General features: G+C 34.7%; 1 protein-coding gene across 12 annotated transcripts in view; it reads left to right on the plus strand.

Moving 5' to 3' along the window:
* The window catches only part of fat3a (FAT atypical cadherin 3a), a 523,435-nt gene that overhangs the window by 384,432 nt on the left and 111,575 nt on the right, over positions 1-27,428 (plus strand). For 6 of the 12 annotated variants that reach the window (XM_073923188.1, XM_017350986.3, XM_073923189.1 and 3 more), the window contains 5 exons: positions 1,244-1,305; positions 4,476-4,793; positions 8,913-9,126; positions 13,038-13,106; positions 21,288-21,427. In XM_073923188.1, the coding sequence (XP_073779289.1) occupies positions 1,244-1,305; positions 4,476-4,793; positions 8,913-9,126; positions 13,038-13,106; positions 21,288-21,427 (803 nt within the window). Of the gene's footprint in view, positions 1-1,243; positions 1,306-4,475; positions 4,794-8,912; positions 10,792-13,037; positions 13,107-21,287; positions 21,428-27,428 lie in introns of those variants that run through there. The other 6 variants (XR_012390554.1, XM_021481445.2, XM_073923191.1 and 3 more) reach the window with 2 other exon arrangements.

Below are 27,428 nucleotides of genomic sequence, written 5' to 3' on the forward strand. Positions count from 1 at the left end.
ATTTAATTTTATTTTAATTTTTCTAATATTATGCATCTTAGGGTGCTTTCACACCTAGACTTAGGTGCGTTTTCCCAGTACGGTTCGTTTGGTATATGTGAATCCAGCAATCGCGTTTGGATCCGCGCCAAAGTAATCGGTCTGAGATTGTCTGAATGAGGTAGTCTCTGCTCGATTGAAACGAACTCTGGAGCGGATCGATAGTAGTGAGAAAGCAAAACGATCCAAGCCCGGCCAAGTTACATCACAGTGTATTATGTATATGTAATAGGTGTATATATACATCTATATGAACAGAGAATTAGAGCAGGGCGGGATATCATTCATCTGCGTTTCATCTCAAATACGAAAGCGAAAGCATTCTAACTATTAACGAGAGCTGATTATTTATTAGGAAAATTGACTAGGAAATTGAAAGTTGCAGTCATATTTATCTGTTTTTTCTCTCTATAATGTAAAGCCTATGCATAATTCTAGCCAACAGCCATGTATGAGAAAGTCTTACCTCTGATTTATATCTGGTGACATTGTCTGTGGCTGTCACCATTAAAAATTAAAGCTCAGCTTTCCGCTTATAATGTCTTATTGCTCATCATCATAAATTAAAATAAGGATGCATGACAGCTGAGCTGGACTCTGCAAAATAAACCCTGAATCTCTGACCAATGTGAGGAGAGTTTACTCGCACGCGATTAGTTTTAGCTCTTTTGGTCCGTTTAAAAACTTTGCAATGTGAAAGCGAACCTAACCAAAAACAAAGAGCCACATTGTAACAAATTTTAATCCCTCTTTCGGAACAAAACAGGTGTGAAAGCACCCTTAAATAATAACTTGATCTAACTTATCTTATATGTAGTGACAGTACATGTGGTCGGATTTAAGTCTGTTTACAAAGCGGCTGCTAAAAAAGTGATTTTTTGTGTGTGTGTGTGTGTGTGTGTGTGTGTGTGTGTGTGTGTGTGTGTGTGTGTGTGTGTGGTGTGTGTGTGTGTGTGTGTGTGTGTGTGTGTGTGTGTGTGTGTGTGTGTGTGTGTGTGTGTGTGTGTGTGTGTGTGGTGTGTGTGTGTGTGTGTGTGTGTGTGTGTGTGTGTGTGTGTGTGTGTGTGTGTGTGTGTGTGTGTGTGTGGTGTGTGTGTGTGTGTGTGTGTGTGTGTGTGTGTGTGTGGGTGTGTGTGTGTGTGTGTGTGTGTGTGTGTGTGTGTGTGTGTGTGTGTGTGTGTGTGTGTGTGTGTGTGTTTTGCAGGTCTGATTACTACAACCTCTCGAAAGCTGGACCGCGAACAGCAGGCTGAGCACGTTCTGGAGGTGAGACCCGCGTTCACACAAACACACATCAGGTGCCAGGCTGCGATCCATGCTCATTTACACTCCCTCCAATTTCCAGATCAATTTTGTGTGGGTCGGGAGAATAACAGCAATTTTCACCTATATAAACGCAAGATTATCGACGCAATCCTATAGACGCCTGCTTGAATTTAAAACACTTCACTAGTCTGATCTGCCAAAGAGAGAGAGAAAGTGTGTGTGTTTGTTATAAAAGCCATTTTGTCATGTTGATCTTTTGAATACAAACTTATCACTCGCGTTTTGTTGCCCGTTCACCGTGTGATCCCTTGACACCCAAACATTACACAGACCAAACGCCCATTTAATTTATTACAACCCCCCTCTTTTTTCCTTCTTTATTGCTCTCTCTCTCTCTCTCTCTTTGTCTTTCAGACGGACAGATTGAATTTGTACAGGCATAGCGCAGCAGTCTGTATCTGTGAAAGGAAATGAATAAAATGAATTGAATTAATCGTTTCAGTTGTTGCCGCCGAGATGGATGTCGCACACCGTGGCTTTTGTTTTTAATGACATCATTGAAATGTTGTTTCACAGTTCAGCGCTGTCTTCTGATTGGCTGGTGGCCATGTGCGGCCAAGCTGATTGGTGGATGAGCAATGAGCTTGTTTGCTAATGAATGAAAAACAGATCGAATGTCAGAAACAGGAAATGAAAGGAAGCGAGAACATGATTCATCCTTACTCCATTTTACTGAGAAAAACAATCATGTTGAGGTTCTCGCTTCTCCTAGTCTGTCTATAATCTATTTTTGCCATGGTCACTAATACTATTACTGGTTGTGCAATTTGTGCTACATACATGAATAATAGCTGCGCTCATACATTTTTTATTACATCTGGGGTATTTGATTAAAGTAGATTCAATTAAGAAGATGACTGAGAATACTATTGTCTGATCAAATATATAAATGCTTATGAAAACAGTTTATTTTTTTCAGATGATGGTTTATAAACTGTAAAATCCTTTTAATTTAATGTTATTGTAATTTAATTTAGTTTAAATTCATTTTATTTAGTACAGTTTATGAAGTGAAATAATTAACTAAAATGTACAAAAGCTACAAAATTTGATATGTTATAATTATAATGAGGATGGATGGATGGATGGATGGATGGTTGGTTGGGTGGGTTTGCTGAATGGATGAATGGATGGGTGATTTTGCTGGATGGGTGGATGGATAAATGGGTGGGTTTGCTGGATGGATGGATTAATGGATGGATAGACGAATGGATGGATGGATGGATGGATGGATAGACGAATGAATGGATGCATGGATGGATGGATGGATGGATGGATGGGTGAGTTTGTTGGGTGGATGCATCGATGGATAGACAGACGGATGTATAGATGGATGGATTTGTTGGTGTATTTGCTGGCAGGATGGATGGATGGGTTTGTTGCTGGATTTGTTGGAGAAAAGGATGAATGGATGGATGGATGGATGGATGGATGGATGGTTGGGTTTGCTAGATGGATGGGTGAGTTTGATGGGTGGATGCATCGATGAATAGACAGACGGATGTATGGATGGATGGATGGATGGATGGATGGATTTGTTGGTGTGTTTGCTGGCAGGATGGATGGATGGATTTGTTGCTGGATTTTTTGGAGAAAAGGATGGATAGATGGATGGATTGATGGATGGATGGATGGGTTTGCTGGATGGATGGGTGAGTTTGTTGGGTGGATGCATCGATGGATAGACAGACGGATGTATGGATGGATGGATGGATTTGTTGGTGTATTTGCTTCCAGGATGGATGGATGGGTTTGTTACTGGATTTGTTGGAGAAAAGGATGGATGGATGGATGGATGGATGGATGGATGGATGGATGGATGGATGGGTGGATGGATGGATGGATGGATGGATGGTTGGGTTTGCTGGATGGATGAGTGAGTTTGTTGGGTGGATGCATCGATGGATAGACAGACGGATGTATGGATGGATGGATGGATTTGTTGGTGTATTTGCTTCCAGGATGGATGGATGGGTTTGTTGCTGGATTTGTTGGAGAAAAGGATGGATGGATGGATGGATGGATGGATGGATGGATGGATGGATGGATGGATGGATGGATGGGATTGCTGGATGGATGAGTGAGTTTGTTGGGTGGATGCATCGATGAATAGACAGACGGATGTATGGATGGATGGATGGATTTGTTGGTGTATTTGCTACCAGGATGGATGGATGGGTTTGTTGCTGGATTTGTTGGAGAAAAACATGGATGGATGGATGGATGGATGGATGGATGGATGGATGGATGGATGGATGGGTTTGTTGGTGGATTTGCTGGCTGGCTGGCTGGCTGGATGGATGGATGGATGGATGGATGGATGGATGGATGGATGGATGGGTGGATGGACGGACGGATGGACGAACGGACAGGTGGATTTTTTAGATGGATGGATGAATGGACAGACTGGATGGTTGGGTTTGCTGGATAGATGTTGGATGGGTGGGTGGGTTTGTTGGATGGATGGGTGGATTTGATAGATAGATAGATAGATAGATAGATAGATAGATAGATAGATAGATAGATAGATAGATAGATAGATAGATGGATAGATGGATAGATGGATATCTGATTATTATTATTATTCGTTTTTATTATTATAATATTTTATTTGATAACATAATGTAATATTATTTTAGTTTTTAATATAAATTAAAAAATTTAATTAAATTTAAAATTTACATTCAACAGCTTTTTAAAACTATTATTTCACAAATTCTGCAGATTTTTGATCAATTGTCAGATACAAAACACAATGAATGCACATTGGAGTGCTATTATTCATATTATCAGTATCCGTATGTTCATGTGTGTTAATATTTTCATGATCATGTTATTATCCGTATGGTTCCTTGTGAGTGTGTGATCTATTTGATCATGTGTGAGTGTTATTATGTACGTAATCATGTGTGAGAGTTATTATTTATGATTATTTGTGAGTGTTATTATTGGTATGGTCATGTGTGAGTGTTATTATCCTTATGGTCATGTAAAATGTGTGTGTGTGTGTTTGTTATTGATATAGTTATATGTGGGTATTATTATTCGTATGGTCATGTGTTTGAGTGTTATTATCTGCATGGTCATGTGTGTGTGTGTTTTGTGTGCAGGTGACCGTATCAGACGGTGGTTCTTCTCCCAGACACACTACAGTATGGGTGGTGATTCAGGTGTTGGATGTAAACGATAACAAGCCCACGTTTCCAGAGAAGATGTACCAGGTGCGTTTGCCGGAGCGCAGCAGAAAACAGCGCGGAGCTCCAATATACCGTGTGTTTGCGTATGACCAGGACCAAGGAGCAAACGCAGAGCTTTCCTACAGCATCATCGACGGCAATGAGGACGGCAAGTTCATCATCGACGCCAAAACCGGAGTGGTTTCATCACCCAAAAAACAGTTCAGCGCTGGAACCTACGATATTCTCACCGTAAGTAACTTACAAACACTCCAAATTTAGATTCAATCAAATCAAATGCAAAATTATATGTTTTATGTAAAATATAAAACATGTTTTGAAAAGTTTTATAATGGGAATCAAAAATAATTGCATGCGTTAAAAAATATTATTTAAAACATTATTCTAGCAGATCCCAGTTGGCTTAGATGACTGGATATTATGATTTTAATTAAATTTTATTTTATTTCATTTCATTTAAAATTTTAATTTAATTTAATTTTAAGTTTAAATTTTAATTTAATTTAATTTAATTTAATTTAATTTAATTTAATTTAATTTAATTTAATTTAATTTAATTTAATTGAAGAACATTACTGATATTCTGTGACAATAAAATAACATGGAAATGAATATAAAATAAAATAATAATGAAATAAAACGAGAATATTTTGTTGCTAATTCAAGCTAATCTAACATTACTATTAAAACTAAATGAAATTACTTTTTTGTTCAGGTTTGTTACTATAATTGATTATAGTTTCAAACTAAAATGTATATAATAATAATAATAATATTAATAATAATAATAATAATAATAATAATAGTATAAAGTAGGCTTTTCAAGCTGATACAAGCTTACATAAAAGATATGTGAAATAAAACATAAACAATAAAATAAAATAAACAGCATAAAGGTCCAAGTTGGCCTTGATGAATAAAAATATGTAACAAAGTAAAATACAATCAAAAAATAATTTAATATAATTTACAATTTTCATTGCTGAAATTAACATTGGAAATTACAATTAAATACAATTCTACAAAATAAAATGTTTTTTCTAACTAATTTAAATAAATTTAATTGAAATTCTAACAAAAATCTTGCTAATTCAAGCTAATCTAATATTAATAATGCTATGTGAAAATAAAATTAAACTATTTTTGTTTTATTTAGGTTACTTTAAGTGATTATACTTCTGATTTTCAAATGAAAGAATAAATACGTATTAAGAACATTTTTTAGGTGATACGAGCTTACCTAAATTACATAATTATATATATTCAGGCCAACCTGGCGTTGATGAACAACACTGTTAACGTAAGTTTTGTAAATTACACAGTATTTAGATTAGATTAGATTAGATTCAACTTACTTTATTGTCATTACACATGTACAAGTACAAGGCAATGAAATGCAGTTTAGGTCTAACCAGCGGTGCAATAGCAGCAAGTGCAGGATATAGATATAAGTTATAAAGTGCAGTTATAGGAAAACTATGGTGATATTTACAGATGGATGTACTATGAACATTATATACAGGTTGTATTAACTATGAACAGAAATTTGCAATAGATGAATATATGTAAGGTTGCTATTAATAATCAGAAGTATGCAAATTGATAAGCATGATTGTAAATATAGATTTACTGTAATATAAACTGTGTTTTTATGTAGAACAGTTATGCAGTGTTACTGTAGTTTAAAGTTGCATTGTGAAAATGAAATTACAGTAAAGAAATACAATATTGTAAATGCAACTATTGAAAGATAAATGGTGATGCAAATGTAAAAACAGCTTTTTTGCTGTAATAGATTATTGGCGAGTAAGTTGTTGATGAGCTGCTGTATAAATTTTATTTTATTTTTATTTATTTTATCTATTTTTATTTTTTATATTTTTATTTTTTTATTTTAATTTTTTATTTTTATTTTATTTTAATAGTTTTATTTTATTTATTTATTTAATTTTGTTTTATTTGTTTTATTTTATTTATTTATTTATTTATTTATTTTATTTTATTTGTTTATTTTATTTGTTTTATTTTATTTGTTTTTTTTTATTTGTTTTGTTTTATTTTATTTGTTTTATTTTATTTTAATTTATTTTATTTTGTTTTATTTTATTTTATTTTATTTTATTTTATGAAATAGGGAAAAATATAGTTTTCTAGCTGTTCAAATCTGGGCTGGGGGGTTGTTAAATTTAAGTATCGGATGGAGATCACCTTAAAATGCCATGATCTTTTTCTTTCTTCCCTCTTACCGCAGTAGTATAAATGAGCCGTATATCTGATAAAAGTACAAGCAATCGTCTCACCCAATTTAACCTGAAGTGTGAACTTCTGGCTAATAATTTCCAGGTCTTGTAAAACTCCCTCCACACACACACGCGCACACACACTCAGCAGCTCACTTCCCTAATGAGGAAGCTGACATTTCAATTTTTTTTTTCTTCTTCTTGTAAAATATTTGTTCTTTTTGTTTGCGTTCAACCTAAAGGTCAATAGTGGATGCATTCCTCCAGTTCTGCTCTGATCCTCCATTTGAGTTCTGCTTTTAACTTTCACTTCTCTTTTATTGCAGATTACTCGTTGATACACTTATTTGTCGGTTGATATGTAATGAATATTTAAGCATTTTTTAACCTAAATGAGTTCTAAATCAGTGTTCATCTGTGAAGGATGTGGGTTATCAAACTGTTTCTCTTATGAGAGGTAAAATATGACCAGATAATAGCTTATTATTTTTAAATTATGATGTTTTTGAATGTAAATGTATAAATTAATTATATTAATTGCAGATTAAGTATTACATACAGATTGAAAGAACCTCATAGACTAGTACAAAATATTTTTCAAAATGGGATTTTATTTATTTATTTCATTTTTTTACTTCATTTTTAAAAATTTTTATTTATTTATTTTTTCTGTATTTCTTTATTTTTTTCATTTTATTTTATTTTTTCTTTATTCATTTTCTTTTCCGCTTAGTCCCTTTATTAATCAGGGGTCTCCAAAGCGGAATGAACTGCCAATTTATCCAGCATATGTTTTATGCAGCGGATGCTCTTCCAGCTGCAACCCAGTACTGGGAAACACTCATTCACACTCATACACCACAGCCAATTTAGTTTATTCAATTCACCCATAGCACATGTCTTTGGACTGTGGGGGAAACCGAAGCACCCGAAGGAAACCCACACCAACATGGGGAGAAAATGCAAACTCCACACAGAAATGCCAACTGACCCAGTCAGCTCTCGAAGCAGTAACCATCTTGCTGTGAGGCGACAGTGCTAACCACTGAGTCACCATGCCGCCTGTTTTATTTTATTTTATTTTATTTTATTTTATTTTATTTTATTTTATTTTATTTTATTTATTTTTTTTTTTTATTTTACTTTATTTTATTTTATTTTATATGCAAGCTTGTATCAGCTAGAAAATGTTATTTTACTTTTATATTATTTTACTTGAATTATTGTTGCTTAATTGTTTAATTTTTGTAAATCAGCAAGATAATATTTATTTACATAATTTTTTTTTTTTCATTTTAACTTATTTTTACAAAGTATCAGTGAAGTCAGACAGCTTGGATGAGTTAGTAAATAATTTGTTGTATTATTTTATTTTATTTTCCACATAAATATCCATCTTCTATGCAAGTTTGGATCCGCAGGAAAACTTTATTTAACTTGATATTATTTAGCTATTATTAATATTTTTGTTTGTTTGTTTATTTGGATCAGTGAGATAACTTAAATATTTTTAAGTTTAATTGTATTTTACAATTTGCATTTTATTTAATATTGTTTCAGTAATGTTGAACACCTTAAATGAGCTATTAAATAATGTAATGTATATAATTTCATTTTGTTGTATTTTATTTTGGTTTTACAGTTGCATTTTATTTTATTTTTTATACTTTTTTTCAATAATTAAATTTATTTTTAATTTAATTTAATTTAAATTTTTAATTTTTTATTATTATTTTTTTATTTACTTTTATTTATTTTTATTTTATTTTATTTTATTTTAATTTACATAGCTACCCCTCCTCTATGCAAGCTTGGATCAGCTAGAATTATTTATTATTATTATTATTATTATTATTATTATTATTGCTGTTGTTGTATTACGTATTATGAGTAAGGTCAGACAACTTGTTCGAGTTATTAAATTGTATATTGTTTTATTTAATTCAATTAAATTTTATCTTTTTTGTCCAGTCAAAAACTAAAAACTAATATTTAAAAAAATAAATAAATAATTGAGGGAAAATATAAACAGAGAAAGAAAAACAAATATGTAATTTTTACCCTTTGCTTGTGTCTGCAATCTCTGATCCTCTGTTCTCTGTTTGCACAGGTGAAGGCGGTGGACAACGGGCGTCCTCAGCGCTGGGCGACAGCACGTCTGCACATTGAGTGGATCCGCCGTCCTCCGCCAAACCCCATTCCACTAGCTTTCGATGAGCCGCTCTACAACTTTACCATCATGGAAACCGACAGAGTGGCGGACATCGTAGGAGTGGTGTCTGCCCAGCAACAAGGCTCCGCTTCACTGTGGTTCGACATCACAGGTCAGTGATTGGGTGCTTTGAGATCATGTGATGTTTATTGCGATTTAGAATACTTTAAAGGAGTCATGAACTTAGGAGACCATTCATTTAATACATACGAGGTTATTATAAGCTAGATTGCAAACAACATGTGCAATTTAAACTATCGCATGAGAAATTGGAGTATTGGAAACACCAAATTTCGAATAAATTCGGGAATAATTCGCGAAAAAAAAATTCATAGTTGTTTTTGGTTGCTAGGTTACCAATAGTTAGCTTCTCTAATGAAAAGGATTAATGTGGATAACGCATTAGCTGAATAAACACTGACGAAGTGAGCATTACATCCATGCAACCAATCAGCTGTTTCCGTTATGCTTGCCTTGTTGGTTGTTGGTTGCTAAGTTACCAATACTACAGTTAGCCTCTCTAACAGAAATTGGTCAATGTGGACACTTTCAATGTGAACATTACACCCAAATGATCAATCAGCTGTCTATATTATGCTAGCCTTGTTTTTACTGTTGGTTGCTAGGTTACCAATACTACAGTTAGCCTCTCTAATGACCACGGGTTAATGTAGACAATGCATTTGCCAAATAAACACTGATGTAGGTAAAATTACACCCAAGTGACTCAGCTGTCTCCATTATGCCTGCCTTGTTGACGCTTGGTTGCTAGGTTACCAATACTACAGTTAGCCTCTCTAATTGAAAGGCTTAATGTGAATAACGCATTGCCGAATAAACACCGATGTAGTGAACATTACATCCATCCGACCTATCAACTGTGTTTATTACACTTGCTTTGTTTAGTGTTGGTTGCTAGGTTACCAATACTACAGTTAGCTTCTCAAATGAAAGCGGGTTAATGTAGATAATGCATTTTCCAAATAAACACTGATGTAAAGAACATTACACCCAAGTGACCAATCAGCTGTCTCTTTTATGCTTGCCTAGTTGGCTGTTGGTTGCTAGGTTACCAATACTACAGTTAGCCTCTCTAACAAAAATGGTTAATGTGGACAACGCCTATGCCACGTAAACATTGTACACGCTATGTATTATTGCATGTAGTCTCTGACTCTACAGAAGATTGCTGCCCACTTTTACATCACTGGCTAGCTCTGCCTACTTATTCACACATGGAGTTGGTAATACAAGATAGACACAAACGCAGGTCTACACAGAAACAAATCTTTATTTTTAACGAATTTGGGATGTTTTTGTAGGAATTTAGTTCTTTGTTAATTTAAAACTTGAACTAATTTACAAGCAAAACACAATTTAATGCTGGATTTGCTGAAAATGAACTTAAGCTTTTAACATATAACATAAGAGTTAATCCTGTATGTTTTTTGAACATCCAGAATTCAAAATGTTCCTGTTAGTCTAAAATCAGCTATTAAAACCAATCTAAAAAAACAGCAAGTCAATTTATTATGTAAAAGTGTGTCTAAACCCCGCCTCTACAGAAGGTCGACGCCCACAAATGTTGAAAATTCCGATGCATAAGAAATTGGCCCTCTGTTAACTTCAATTAAAAAAAGAAAAAAAAACTAAACTTTCATTGATTTTACATTTGAGGCAGAGAAAAACAGTTCTGCCTTTTAAAAATGTGCAAAACTGTTAGCCAATCATAGCAGTTGGTGTTTACTTCAGAGTTGACAATTTACCATGTCTATTCAAATGCTTTGTTCTGATGAGGGTCATAGGAGAAAAATAACCTGTCATTTCTAAATATATATTTTTTACCTCAGAAAACAGTAAAAATACTGTTCATGACTCCTTTAAATAAGTATATTTTATCACTCATGATTGAAATGTAAGAATAAATGCTGCATTTTCAGAAATATTATAATGCATTTATGTTTTAAAATGATTTTTATACTTTTTTTAAGTATTGGTCTAGTTAAATGCAACTACTAGGAGAGTTAGAGCTGGTTGGGAGTGTTTGTGGTTCACTGCATGATTTGTGGCATTGTACTGCTATCTTTTGCCATTTCACGATTGCTTGTTGCTGTCTGTATCTATGGTGACCCAAGGTTTGTATGCACAAAACAACTAATGATAAACAGTTTATTCATTTACAGTACGACAATAAATATGTAGTTATATTATATTATATTATATTATATTATTTTATATTATTTTATTTTATTTTATTATATAATTATATTATATTATATTATATTATATTATATTATATTATATTATATTATATTATATTATATTATAATATATTATATTATTTTATTATATAATTTTATTATATTATATTATATTATATTATATTATATTATATTATATTATATATTACATATTATATTACATATTATATTATATATATATTATTATTTTATATCATATATATTATTATATTATATAATTTTTATATATTATATTATATTATATTATATTATATTATATTATATTATATTATATTATATTATATTACTCTCAAATTGTTAGATAGTCGTCTTAGTAATTCTTATGAATAAAACTTAAAATTGAAAAAGGTAAAAGCTAGTTTAAACTACGAAACATCTTTTTCCGCCATGGGATAAGAAAAATAAAAAGGCAATTGCATCTTTTTTTATCTCATAATTCCAGCTTTTTTCGGAGTGTGACCTCATTTCTTATCGTTATATGTCTATTTATTAGATATTCTTAATATCAACTTTAAACAATTCTGACTTTATTGCTCACAATTCAGACCCTTTTTTTCTTCCTTTATTTCTGACATATTATAATTGATTATACTATATTTACTTAGAATTGCAACTTTATGTCTTGCAATTTGCAAGTTGATAGATTTTTTAACAGTCTTTACATTTTCATAATTGCAACCTTTTTCTCTTGGAATTGCAAGCTTGTCTGTTTATTTGCAGTTTTTATTGCAGTCTTTTTATTGAAGAATTGCCCCTTTGCTTCTCTCTGTTTGCAGTTTTGAGGCATTTTTAGTGTCTCATGTTTGTTTAAACATCTCAATTCTGACTTGTTTCTCAGAGCTACGCCTTTGGGATTTGCGCGGGATTTAACTCTCATTTGAAAGATGATCATTCTAAATCACAAGATTAAAACTGGCTAAATCATGAAATATATAAACAAAGAATGAGAAAAAGGAGCAATTGCTTGTTTTTCGGTCTCACTTTATATTAAGTAACCCTAACTAGTATACACTTACATCAGAATATAAATACAATGTGCTTACTGTGTTCATAATGTATTGCAGAACACTTTTAGTGCTCTTAAGGTGGGATACGGGTTGGGTTTGGTAGTATGGGTTGTTTTTTGCAGTGCATGCTGGTATTTATTCAAGCATAAGGCAAGGCAAGTTTATTTATATAGCATATTTCATACACAATAGTAATTTCAAAGTGCTTTTACATAAACAAGAATAAAAGAAACAAGAAATTAAAAACAGATTAAAACATAATAAAATGCATTAAAACAGGTTTTAAAGTAATGAAAAAGAAAAGAAGACATAATAGTACGATCTGTCAGACAATGTAATTACATAAAAAAAACAAGTATCTACACAATAAGTACATTGTATTGAATTATTAGTTTCAGTTTAAGCACTTAAGGCCACTTAATATAAAGTGAGAGCCTTTGTTTTTCTCTCCTTATTTTCGTATTCTGTGGCGGATGATGATGTTAGCAGTAATGTGTGCCGTCCTGCAGTCAGATGTTGGGCAGTGGGAGAGTCAGACTGCAGCCTGCATGCCGTGTGGTGTTCAGATACCTTCTGTTTGCTTCAGCAGCACCTGCACTGCACTCTTTCGCTGCTCGGTTTCTCCTTCTCTTTCTCTTTTCTCTTCATTTCTCTGATCTCTCGACTCCTCTATTCTTTCCCTCTGTTGTTCTCTCTCTCTCTCTCCTCCATCCTCTCTGACTCTCTCTGTTTCCCTAAATGCTTCATATGGGAAGGTCCACGCTCTTTCCGTGAGATGTTCTATATACTCCAGACTGCTTGCGGCAGGAACTGTTCTACAGAAGGTATCTTTACCAGTTCAGCCGAACTATTATTTTCTCTTTTCTTTCTCTCAACTCTTTTCTGTCACTTTTTCTTTCTGTGGTTGGTTTCTTATTTCTTCTGTTTTTTTTTATTATTGTTTTTTTTCCCTCTCTTTCTCGTCTGTATGTCCAGGGCTCGACGCTAAGGATTTTTGTTGACTATTTGAACTGCAAACACTACTTTAATACAATATACATATACTGTTGAAGTCAGAATTATTAGCCCCCCTGAATTATTAGCCGCCCTGTTTATTTTTTTTTCCCCAATATCTGTTTAACGGAGAGCAGATTTCTTCAGCACATTCCTAAACATAATAGTTTCAATAACTCATTTCTGATAACTGATTTATTTTATCTTTGTCATGATGACAGTAAATAATATTTCTCTAGATATTTTTTTAAGACACTTCTATACAGCTTAAAGTGACATTTCGAGGCTTATTTAAGTTAATTAGGTTAACTAAGCAGGTTTAGGCAAGTTATTGTATAACGATGGTTTGTTCTGTAAACTTTCTGATCTGACGCTAATAATTTTGACCTTAAAATGATGTTTTAAAAAATTTAAAACTGCTTTTATTCTAACCGAAATAAAGCAAATAAGACTTAAATGATTTAAATTCAACAAACGGATCATCAAAATAAAGTGTGACCAAATAATTTAGTCGACAGCAAAGTGAACATCTCTCTTTTCAGGTTTTTTGGGCTGCTGTCACTTTAAGACCTCATGCACAGAACTAATATACTGATGCACATGTGCTTTCACTTACTCTCTTTCAGTTAGTTTTTTCACTTAATTTCACATCTCTTTCCCAATTTAAGAGAACACTGAAGGGTATTTAAACCCTTTCTGAAACTCTTTTTATACTCACAGAAAACCTAGAAGTGCATTTAATCTTTTTTTTTATCTTATCGCACTTAATTTGACTTAACATGGCTTAAAAACACGTGCGAGTGATAAACTTTAGTAACCCTCTCAGACATTGCGAGTGTTGAGTTTAGCTTTCTTATCATGATTGAATGAACCAAAATCTCATGAATGTCTACAATGGCTTAAGAAGGCTTAAAAACAGCTGCAAATTATAAACTTGTGTGACTCTTGTCACTTATTTTATCAACTTTCTTGCTGACTACAATCATTTCTCCTTACTGTTGAGCCCTAATGTCTGTTTTTATCTTGACCTTTCTTTCTCTTTTCCACCTGTCTTTGTTTTCTATTCGTCTTTCTGTTCTCTAGCTGTCTTTCGTACTCTATTTCTGTCCACGCTGGTAACACTTTACTTGAAGTGGTTTTCATAAGGCTATCTTGACACCTTTATAATCTAGATATGATACGACAAAAATGTGACAACTTAATAACAACTGTCATTAAGTTATTTAATTTAAATGCAAAAGTAACAATGGTTGAGATGTATTTGTTACGATAACTTAATATAAACACATCATAGTTTGTCTTCGTCATGACAACTTTACACAACCAACATGTCATAAATCAGTCATAAACATGATTGTCATGATGCCATTATAATTGTGTCATGAATATTTTTCTGATCTCCTTTTTTTGGTGGAGCAAACTAAATTTGTTTAAAAATGATTAAAAGATTAAAAATGTGAAATAATTTTATAACATTGTCAGTGATAATTAATAAGATCTAATGACATTTTTCTGACACATTTCATTCACACCACTAAAGCTGAAGTCAAGAAAAATGTTAATGACACTGACATAATTTTCATGACAATTATAATGCCTCATGATAATCATGTTTATGACAGGTTTATGACAAGTTATGGTGTCTTCACAAAAAAATGCTTGTCTTTCTTTTGTCTTGTTTCTAGTCAAAGTATCTAAATGTTCTTAAATCAAGAAGCATTTTCTAGAAAATTATAGTGCCTCATGATAATCATGTTTATGACAGAAGTGTGACAAGTTATGGTGTCTTCACAAAAAAAAATGCTTGTCTTACTTTCTTTTGTCTTGTTTTTAGTCAAAGTATCTAAATGTTCCTAAATCAAGAAGAATTTTCTTGAAAAGCAACAAATATTGTCTTATTTTAAGAAATAATACAGCAAAATTAAGTGATTTGTTTTCCTTAAAACAAACAAAATAATCTGCTAAAGTAATCTTATTTCAAAATGAAAAACAATATTATTTAGCTTGTTTTATTAAAAGACTAACTTAATTTTGGCATATTATTTCTGAAAACAAGACTATATTTTTGGCTTGTGATACTTTATTTAAAGGTGAGATCCACAATAATATCGTTTTTAAACTTTAGTTGATGTGCAATGTAGCTGTGTGAACATAAACAACATCTCTGAAAATACTCAAAGTTCAATGCAAAGGGAGACATTGGCTTTTACAGAGTAAGCTTAGCAAAGCCTACAGCGAACAAAGTTTGGGGACAACAAAAAAATACATCCGGGCTAGTGAGATCACAAACGCTTCAGGTTATATGCATTCACCTCACGCCTACACTGCGTAGCGAAGGGGCATGCCCAAAGACGCTTTAATGTTATAGCAGAGAAAGCTAAAATGACATGCAAACACAGCTGTTTCCACAGAGCTTCTTTTGTTTCTGTATTTGGGCTTTCAAAGGACACAACATAAAGAGAGAAGTGCTTACAATTTAATTTAATTTATGTTCCAGAGAATTATAAAAAATATATATAGAGCTAGCATTTGACAAAGGACAGCTTCCAGAATCTCTCCCGGTTTAGTGCTGAATTCGGCTAAAACCTCCTCCAACTGATGAAGCTGTGGCTTGTGAGCCCCAACCTGTGTTTTTATTTGTTAAAATTGATCAACTACATGCACAGTTTCTAGCGTTAATAGTATGTTGAAGCGAGGATGTAAACAATGAGAAATGCTGTTTGGCGCCGCTAACAATATAGCTACAAATTCATATTTATCTGTCAAACCGTTGTGTCTCTCTATGAGGCCACTTTCAGTGTCTCTCCATGCAGACGCTTTCCCTTCATTATATATGTGAAGTTTATTCATAAACAAATTTTGAGAGGATCACTTGCTTATGCAGGACACGGCTGGCCCCGAGTCAAGCTAATGTACGGACCACCAATCAGACGATGCCTAACCCAGTATAAATAACCAAGCATCTTACCTTTAGTCATCTTCGTCTTGAAGAATCCCCCCTTCCACCCCTTCTCCTCCTCTTTTCTCTACAGGGAAGCACGGCGGCCCAGTGGCTAGCACTGTGGCCTCACAGAAAGAATGCCTCTGGCTCTGGTCTCTACCCAGCCGGACACCATTTCCGTGTGGAGTTCATGTTCTCCCCGTGCTCGCGTGGGATTTCCCCGGGTCCTTCAGTTTCCTCCCACAATCCAAAAACATGAGACTTAAGTTACTGACTAAACCAAATTAGCACCATATTCAATTTTTCCAACAACACACCACCTTAACAATCCTTAAGCAGCAGGAGGGGGGGGGGATTCTCGAGACCTACCCGAGCTCAAACTCCCCTTTGCCCTGCAACTTGAGGGAGCCCCGGGCTCAAGGATCTCTTGAGCTCAGGGCTCTCTCCTGGGACAGCATGCCAAACTAGCTGAATACCAATCATCAGCTGAGTGTGAACTCTTGAAATATATATATATTTTTCTATCTCAAATAACGAACTCATAGAAGATGTGAAAGTTTTATATTACCTACACAAACTTATTCCGAATATATGTGAAAGACTCCTGTCAGATTTTATTTTAAAGAGCAAGCGTGAGGTTCCACCGTGTGAATGACATAATCACAGCATATTATGTTAGCTGACCAATCAGAGTTTCTTGAGGGCGGGCCTTTCAGAGGAACTAGGAGAAAATGACAGTCAAGGAAGGAGGAATGTCTTCAAAGGAAGACATATGAACAAAAAATAAGGTGATTTTCTACAAATGAATCATGAGCACACCCTGCTTTGCATCAATACACCATGGACCTCCCCCCGTTTAGGAATTTTGGTATATTTGAACTGGAACCAAGACAAAACCTCTAAGCGTTAAAAGCATTTTTGATGTCGTTCTCCTGACAGAGACAGGTTGTGATGTATTGGGTTATGTCAAGTTGTCATAACAAAGACATCTCAAACAACGTCAACTGTTATATATTTATATTTAAAATGGACGAATGACACTTGATGACAGTTTTCATAAAACATCATTCATATTCATGCCATGTGTCATGTCAAGATTATAATGGTGTCTTATGAACACCTCTTAAAGAAGTAAAGTGTTACTCCGATCCCTTTCTTTCTATGCTTTTTGTCTGTCTTTTGTGTCTGCGTGTCTCTTTCTTTCTTCTACTGTCTTTTATTCTCTTTTTGTCTCTATATCTTTCTTTAAATATTGATCTAAATGGACATAAGTTCAGCAGAACTGCTCTTGCTCTGTTGCTGTTTAACCATCAGCTGCCTCTGCTTCTTCATCTTTTGGTGTTGTGCTGTATTGCTTTAACGTGATTGGTTGGGATGGGAATCTGGGGGTGTGTCTTTCCGTACAAATGTATTATAAATGTGTGTGCAGTTATTAATGTATGCATGTGTGTGTGCTGCTGCTGCTTAGTGATGATGATAATGGTTTATTTGGTACTTCCATCCATGTGTGTGTGTGTTTATGATCTACCTAAATGCCTTCTGGCGATCATTGACCCAGCCTTATCATCCACGGCCCGATTAAATGCGTCATTAAGCAGCCAATGGAGCGTGGCTTAAGGTCAGGGGTCAGCTTGGGGTCAGCTGGTTAGGCGCGAGGGTGGACGCTGATGAATGAAAGGTGTGTGTTTGCGTGTGTAAGTCTATCTGTCCACCAGGTGTTGCAGCAACAGGCGGCATGAGATGATTAATGTGCGCTGTGTAGAGCGAGTGTGTGTGTGAACGCGTGTGAAGAGGGAGCAGAACGGCCTGCCAAAACACACTTTCACCTCTGTTCACACACGCAGGGGTTCGAACACACTCCTGCTGCAGCTTGAACTACATCTTAAAGTGATGCATGACCTCTAAAGGACTGTTCTGTCATCATTTACTCACCCTCGTATTGTCTCAAACCTGATTTTTTGAAAAATAAATATATAATTAAAATAATTAAGAGAAATATTAATGATATACTAATATATTAAATACTTGCAAAAATATATATTGTAAAAAATATATTTTTTGCATATTTAACAATACATAGATGTAAAAATGAAGCTATTTTAATTAAATAAAAAATAGTTATTATTTATATTAAATATTATCTCAACATTTGAGGTGAATAAAAAAAATAGCAAAATGTTTACTGAACAAAACCGGTATTTTTAAAATAAACTAAAATATAACTATATTTATTTAATAAAATGGTTTATTTATCATTAATTTTTAACTGTAGAAAAACAATATTTTAATTCATTAAAATGACATTAAGTTTACAATCGAAATGAAATTTTACTTTAAAAGAGCATCCATCATATATATATAAATATACTCAAATGCCACTTTATTAGGTACACCTTACTAGTACCGGGTTGGACCTCATTTTGCCTTCAGAACTGCCTTAATCCTTCGTAACACAGATTCAACAGCGTACTGGAAATATTCCTCTTTATCAGAACAAACAAACACATGTGAAGCATTACAAAGCATTTTCTCTGTTTTTCGTGCCATGTTTTAATCCTTGCCTTGTTTACCGTTATTATTGTTTTACCTCATGTCCTGTTTCTAATTCTGTGTCTAATAAATGTTTTGTTAACGTTTGTCTGTTTTATTTTTTTTCAATTGAGCTGTTTGTTTGTTCTGATAATGTATCATTATTTCTTTCTAAAAGAGTTTTCGGAAATGTGTACTGAACAAAAACAATATTTTTTAAAATAAACTAAAATATAAATATGTTTATTTATAAAATGGTGTATTTATTATTACTTTTTAATTGTACAATGACAATATTTTAATTAATTAAAATGACATTAACTTAAAAATCTAAATGACTCCTTTGCGCCATAGGTTCAACAAGGTACTGTAAATATTCCTTAGAGATTTTGATCCATATTGAAATGATAGCATCACACAGTTGCTGCAGATTTGTCGGCTGCACATCCATGATGCGAATCTTCCGTTCTACCACATCCCAAAGGTGCTTTATTGGATTGAGATATGGTGGAGGTCATTTGAGTACAGTGAAGGCATTGTCATGTTCAAGAAACCAGTCTGAGATGATTCATTTTCTATTACATGGAGCGTTATCCTGCTGGAATTAGCCATCAGAAGATGGGTACATTGTGGTCATAAAGTGATGGACATGGTCAGCTCGAACCAGTCTGGCCATTCTCCTCTGACCTCTGCCATAAACAAGGCGTTGCACCCACAGAACTGCTACTCACTGTATATTTTCTCTTTTTTTGAAAATTCTCTGTAAATCCTAGAAATGATTGTGCGTGAAAATGCCAGTAGATCAGCAGCTTCTGAAATACTCAGACCAGCCCGTCTGGCATCAACAACCATGCCACATTCAAATACTCTTAAATAACTATTCTTCCCCATTCTGATGCTCAGTTTGAACTGCAGAAGATCGTCTTGACCATGTCTATATGCCTAAGTGCATTGAGTTGCTGCCATGTGATTGGCTGATTAGAAATTTGCGTTAACAAGCAGTTAGACAGGTGTACCTAATAAAGTGGCCGGTGAGTGTGTATATATATATATATATATATATGTGTGTGTGTGTGTATACACACAATTCAAATTATGAGCAATTAATTCATTAATCAATTAATATATATAAATAAATATATATATATATATATATATATATATATATATATATATATATATATATATATATATATATATATATATATATATATATAATTTTTTATGTAAAAATATAAACTTAAGTGTATATATAGTAAATATAGATTTAAATCATCCTTAGTTATTTAATCATAATTAATATAGTTTTGGGAACAAAGTATAAAATTGCATATTACGTATAACTGATCTAAATTTGCAAAAATAAGAAATATAATCAAAAGTAATGCTTGATTGTGAGTGTGAGTGTTATTCAAATGAATACCAAATTACCTATTGAAAGAAAATATTCATCAAGATAGATATTTTTATACACAACATATATAGACACACATACACCTGTTTGCGCATTCATGAATGTGTGTGTGTGCAAGTGTGTATGAATATTTACGCCGCTTTACAGTAGCACAAACACACACATGTATATGTTACATATGCGGGTGTACCCATCTGCACCTACTGTGTGATTGTTATTCATGTGTGTGTGTGTTTGTATGTGTGTGCATTTATGTGTGTGTGCATGTTTATCTATTTGTCTGTCTCTGTACACAATTATCTTTATGTGTGTGTGTGTGTGTGTACATGTACACATTTATCTTTTTGTGGATGTGAGTGCGTTTATTGGTGTACATGTTTATCTTTTTGCGTGTGTGTGTGCGTGGACATTTACCTGTGCGTGTACATGTGTATCTGTTTGTGTGTGTGCTCATTTATCTGTGTGTACACTATTATCTTTTTGCGTGTGTATGTGTGCGCACATGTTTATGTGTGTACACATTGATATCTATATGTGTGTTGTGTGTGCACGGTTATATGTGTGTGTACATATTTATCTTTATGTGTGTGCGTGTGGGTGTGTGCATACCTGTGCGTGCATTTATCTGTGTGTACAAGTTGTGTGGGGGTGTTACACATTGGATAAGTGCTTGTTGTGTGTGTGCATTGAATATGTGGGGTGTGTATAATGTGTTTTCTATATTGGGATGTTGTATGTTGTAGGTTGTGTGTATTTTGATCGTTTGTCTGCATTTTACGTATTGTACTTGTGTACAGTGTGTGTGTATTTGTGTTTTATACATGGGATATGTGTGCTGTGTGTGCATTGCAGACATGGTGAGTGTGGTGTGTATTTGAGTGGTGTGTGTGTGTGTGTGTGGGGGGGGGGGGGGGGGGTTTGGTGTGTGGATATATTGAGGAAATCCCTTCCCTCTTGAAAACACTGTATCGCCCCCATCTGGTGTACTCAAGTACTGCAGCTCAGTGATTTTGATTGTGTGTTATATCTATTTGTTTATGTGTGTGTGTGTGTGTGTGTGTGTTAGAGATGTATGTGTACGCTATTGAGAGTTCTTGTGTGTAATGGTGTTTTCTGTCTGGGTGTAAGGCGGAGATGTGGACAGTATGTTTGACGTTGAGAAAGGTGTGGGCACCATCGTCATCGCTAAGCCTCTGGACGCCGAGCAGAGATCCTTTTACAACCTGACGCTGGAGGTTACAGACGGCACTAATGTGGCAAACACTCAGGTAAATATCTTTATTGAAGAATTAAATATTAATATAATATATATGTGTGTATTTAATATATACATGTGTACTCAAATGACATTTGCTGTTCAATCTACTTATTTAAAATGAGCTGGGACAACTTAATTGTCTTATGTTCAGTCAACTTAAATTTGGAAACACTAATAAGTCAACTTAATTTCTTCAGGTTGTCTCAACACAGATGGATTGTGTTGAAGCCAGCATTTTTTACAGCATGTGTATGTGCTTGTGTTAATTATCAGAAACATTTTTCTCCACACCTGTTTTGAATATATACTTGGAGTTACATTGCAATGTTTAAGTGTTGCCTTAATTTTTTAGGCAGTATATTTTATATCAATAGAAATATTATGTAATATATTTATGTTTATAATATATATGCAGTTTATATTATTATGTAAAATTATATTTCAATATATATTATGTATATTTGTGTATTTGTTTAGATTAAATGTAAACAATTGGTTATCTCATTAATGTTTATGTAACATTTCCTTCTGTACACAAATATTGTACATTTATATTATGTAATAATATTACTAATTATTATTAATATAAATATATAACTGTTTTAGATGTATATAAAATGTATTGACATATTTAAATGTATTATTTAGATTAATTATATTAATATAAATTCATCTTTACATTATATTATATTATTTTATATTATATTATATTATATTATATTTTATTTTATTTTATTTTATTTTATTTTATTATATTATATTATATTATATTATATTATATTATATTTTATTTTATTTTATTTTATTATATTATATTATATTACATTATATTATTATATTATATTATATTATATTATATTATATTATATTATATTATATTATATTATATTATATTATATTATTATATTATCTTATCATATTATTATATTATATTATATTATATTATATTATATTATATTATATTATATTATATTATATTATATTATTATATTTATTATATTTATTATATTATATTATATATAACACTATAAAATTTTACACCCTTTCATCGCACCATTTCTTTTTTTAAGTCACAGTGTGATGTTCAGACCCCACTGCGTTAACCGCGTCAGCTTAACTCAATTTTTTTTCTTTTGTTATTAATTCTGGAGGACAAACTTGCAAATAACACAGTTTTTCTCCAGTCTACCTCCGAAAGCAGCACCTCCAAATCACATTCTGTTCAAAGTTTCTCTTTTTACTTGTTTTGCCATTACTTTTTCATTTGGTTTTGCCAAAGAAAAGTCATTATCATATTTATTATGGAGAGGAGGCAGGGAGGGGTTTGGCGCTCGTGCATGTGCGCTCATTTTTACGTTAATTCGGATGTACAAAGAGAATGCGTACGCAGTATTTCATCCATCTGATTTTTTTGCTGCGTACACACATTTACAGCTTTGTGCGAACGCAATGTTTTAGTATGAATTCAACGCAAGTCGCAAGACCCCAGATTCTGGGTTTCAACCCTGCAGTTAAAGCACATCCTATTTGTTACATTATAAATCCATTGTGTTGGTGTATAGAGCCAAAAATGTTAGAATTGTGTTGATGTGCCAACATTTATGGACCTGACTGTATAAGTCAGTACAAAAGACCAAAAAAAGGTACAGTAAATACATGAAATAAAAAAAGTAAAAACAGCCCTTTCAAATATATTCCACAAAATATATTCCAAAGTTGCACCAAAAAACGCACTAAAACATACGCCATTCCTACACAGCCTTGCTTTTGTGATTTGGGATTCTTAGATTTTGTCCAGGCATTATCTTAAAAGGAGACCTAATATTCCCTCCTGTCCCCTGGAGCAGCTTTTGTTGGCTTTCAGGCCCGTTTGATGCCTAGCAGTGTCCATGGAGGAATCTAAGAGCAGACTTTCCAGTGTTTGTGCTCCTGACAGCTGCTGTTCGGTGGATGATTGATGCTGATGTTTGATGCTGAGGGTTTGATTGATAATGTCTGTCATCGTCATCATCCCCGATTGCCATACAGGCTCCCATCGGATTGATAGCTTCGTTATCATGGACACAGGCCTTCGCAGTGTAATGTGTCTGCGAAGGTCAGAGATTAAAGGACACGATCCGTCCTCAACAGGAAAAAATGTGGGAGAGTGAGGTGACAAATGAGTGATCCGTCTGTTTGTCTAAAGCCTGATGCACACTGTGCACGTTTTAATAATCCTAAACGATTGTAGCAGGTCAGACTGCATGAACATGGCTCCCAAGATCTCAGCTGTCATACTGAACGGCTTTAAAGAGATGCCAAATATGGACACGCAAGAAAACTCACCTGGAGTTTGATATCAAACATCTGTGACACTTTCACTATGTACTGTTCTGAAGTTTTTACCTCAAGGCAAACGTAAACAAACAGTTGCAGCCTGTCATGACTGGGTCAGTGACCACCTGAGGGCGCTGTAGTTCATCGGACACTAGTTGAAACTACAGTGCCCAAAAAGATTACGGGTGCTTTCACACCTGTGAATCGATTCAGTTGTTCAGAGATTACAAATGTTACATTGTTGCTCTTTGCTCTTGGAGCGGTTTGCTTTCACACGGCAAAGTTTCTAATCGGACCCAAAGAGCTTAAACAAGTCACATGCGAGTAAACTCTCCTTACATTGGTCATAGTGTCAGGGTTTATTTTGCAGCGTCCCGCTAAGCTGTCAGGAGAGGTGGTGGTTTGGTGGTGGTTGACAGGGTCCGCGTGAGACGTGTCTGAGAAGAGACGCAGTGGGGAGGGGTGAGAAGGGTGCGCGAAGATGCCTATTTAAGGACCGGGAGGGAGACGCGAGATTACCGGGAGATCATCACTCGTTTGCGGGCATCCAGAGACACGCGAAACTTCCCGCCCTACTCATAATTCTCTCTTCATATAGCCGTAAGCCTATTACATATCCATAAAACACTGTGATATAACCGCGCTCGTATCAGATCGCTTTCTCAATCGAATCTGCAATCAGGCTTCGTTTCAATCGAGCCAAGACCACCTCATTCAAGCGATCTCGGAGCGATTACTTTGGCGTGGAACAGAGCGCGATTGCCCTGTTCACATATGCCAAACGAACCGCTCTAACTGGGCAAACGAGATACGTTCCGAAACAAAAGTGTAGGTGTGAAGCACCCTACAACTTCATACATACCTCGCGCAGACACCGGAACACATACACTGATTCTATTCACAGCTGTCTCCGTTTCTGTTGATTATCTGGAGTATATATTCCATCATTCCACCTCTGCTTGCCATCGCGTCGTTGTCTTCCTTGTCCGAGTATCCAGTAAGTCTAGTATTCCGAGTTTGTTTTTCTGATCTTGTTCTTGTATTTTGCCTTAGTCTAGTTCGTGTGTTATTTGTCTCGTCTGTTTTCTAGTTAAGTTTAGTTGTTTGAGTTTGTTATTCCTGAGCCTCGTCTCTGATTTAGTTTCTGGTTTTGTCGTTTATTTGGTACTTTGTATTCTGATCACCTTGTTTGTTGCACTGTAAATAAATAATCTGCGCTTGGATCCGCACCTTTTTGTTTCTTCACAGCCCTGCTGAAAAACCTAGGTTGGTTGGCTGGTTTTAGCTGGTCGACCAGCCTGGTTTTAGAGGGGTTTTGGCCATTTCCTGGCTGGTTTCCAGCCATTTCCAGCCTGGTCTTAGCTGGTCAGGCTGGAAAATGACCAGCTAAATTCAGCTAAGACCAGTCTGACCATCCTGGTTTAAGCTGGATATCTTGTTATCCAGTCTGACCAGCCTGGTTTAAGCTGGACATGGCTGGTTTTGGCTGGGCTCCCAGCATAGCTAGGCTGGTCAAGCTGGTTTTAGGTCATCTCCGGATCACTGTTTTCTCACAGCAAGATGGTCACTGGTTCTAGTCCCGGCTGGGTCATTTGGCATTTCTGTGTGGAGTTTGCATGTTCTCCCCGTGTTGGTGTGGGTTTGCTCGGGGTGCTCTGGTTTCCGCCACAGTCTAAAGACAGGCACTATAGGTGAATTGAATAAACTAAATTGGCCAGTGTAAGAATGTTTGTGTATGGATGTTTCCCAGTACTGAGTTGTGACTGGAAGGGCATCCGCAGCATAAAACATATGCTGGATAAGTTGTCGGTTCATTCCGCTGTGGCAACCCCTGATGAATAAAGGGACTAAGCTAAAGGAAAATGAATCAATAAATGCACTATTAAGATACAAACGTTCACCTTTAACAAAGGCACCACCCCGTGACAGGTCTTGTACCTTTATTTCTGAGATTCTATAAACTCGAAAAATAAAAAGTTTTGACATTTACTCGAGCTGTTTTTAATTCGTTGCACTAATTTCACCATAGAATTCTCCTCTCCTGTTTGTTCTTTATTTGACACTCGTCAAAGCTGAAGTTTATCTGTTCATATAGTTGAGAAAACTCTCTTGAGAGATATTTTTGAGCACTGTTTAGTCGAGCAATGCATTAAAGTCCATGTGAAATCAAAATTTAAAATGTTTATTTTGCTAGCTATTGTTATTCTTTAGGTCAACAACTAATCTATGCATTCATTCATTCAATTTCCTTCAGCTTAGTCCTTTTATTAACCAGGGGTCGCCACAGCGGAATGAACCGCCAACTTATCCAATTCACCTTGTAGACCATTTTGATAGGTGTATCCAAAAGCAATGGTCCCTACTTATTTTCTGTTTATATTTTTAATTTCTGTAGCTTCCGAGAATCCAAAAAGAGCCACATATTGATGAGTAATGTTATGACAGCTGTTTTAACGTTAAATTATGATTGGATTGCTACTTGTTATAGTTTGATAACAAGCAGGAAATGTTCATGGGCCAATGAATTGACCACATTGAAATGCTCTATAGCGCATGTGTTTGGACTGTGGGGTAAACCAGAGCACCCGAGGAAACCCACGCCAACACTGGGAGAACATGCTGACTCCAGACAGAAATGCCAACTAACCAAAGAGGGCCTTGAACCAGTGACCGTCTTGCTATGTGGCGACAGTGCTAACCACTGAGCCACCGCGCCGCCTTAATCCATGCAAGTTAATCCAATAAAAATAAATTCGCTTTGGTGATCTTCAATCAAAATCTGTTTGCAGTGGCAGTCCTGATGAAGTCAGTTTGATGCTTCAACCACAATATTCTTAACCACACCCCTCTTACTGTTGGTTTGCTATGAGGGAATGATGAGCAAAAAGAAGCCCCACCCCAAAATCAGTCATACACTCAGAAAATGACTTTTGCTGCTTGTTCAAGCTACTTCTTTAAAATGAGTTGAAACCACACAACTCTTAATGTTTTTAGGGGGACAACTCATTATGTTCATTTCACTCATATTTGTAAAAATGATTAATGTAATGTGCAACGTATTTATATAGCGCATTTATTGTGTATGGCCATACACCCAAAGCGCTTCACAATCATGAGGGGGGTCTCTCCACACCACCACCAGTGTGCAGCATCCACTTGGATGTTGCGATGGCTGCCACAGGACAACGGTGCCAGTGCGCTCCCCACACACCAGCTATTGGTGGAGTGGAGAGACAGTGATAGAGCCAATTCAGTGGATAGGGATGATTAGGAGGCCATGATCAGTATAAGAGCTGATGGAGGGAATTTGGCCAGGACACCGGCGTTACACCTCTACTTTTCACGAGAGGTGTCATGGGATTTTTAATGACCACAATGTGTCCTCGGTTTAACATCTCATCTGAAAGATTAAGTAAACTCAGGCGTTTTTTGTTGGCACAACATGAAGGAATCCTGTTGATGCTAGCATTTTTTACAATGAGGGTAACAAGTGTTTTTATTCATGCATCATCTGAAATAATATGCCAAATAATGTTCTTTTCACTGATCTATGGTTTGTTACTGAGGGAATGGACAATATTTGGCTGAGATATGATTATTTGACAATTTTAATCTGTCTAAATGAAGTACTTGGCAGTGCATATTACTGAGCTGAAATTACGTTTTTATATATTTACTGTAGGAAACATCTTCTT

This window comes from Danio rerio, chromosome 15 (assembly GCF_049306965.1).
Source record: "Danio rerio strain Tuebingen ecotype United States chromosome 15, GRCz12tu, whole genome shotgun sequence".
NCBI classification, from domain to species: Eukaryota; Metazoa; Chordata; class Actinopteri; order Cypriniformes; family Danionidae; genus Danio; species Danio rerio.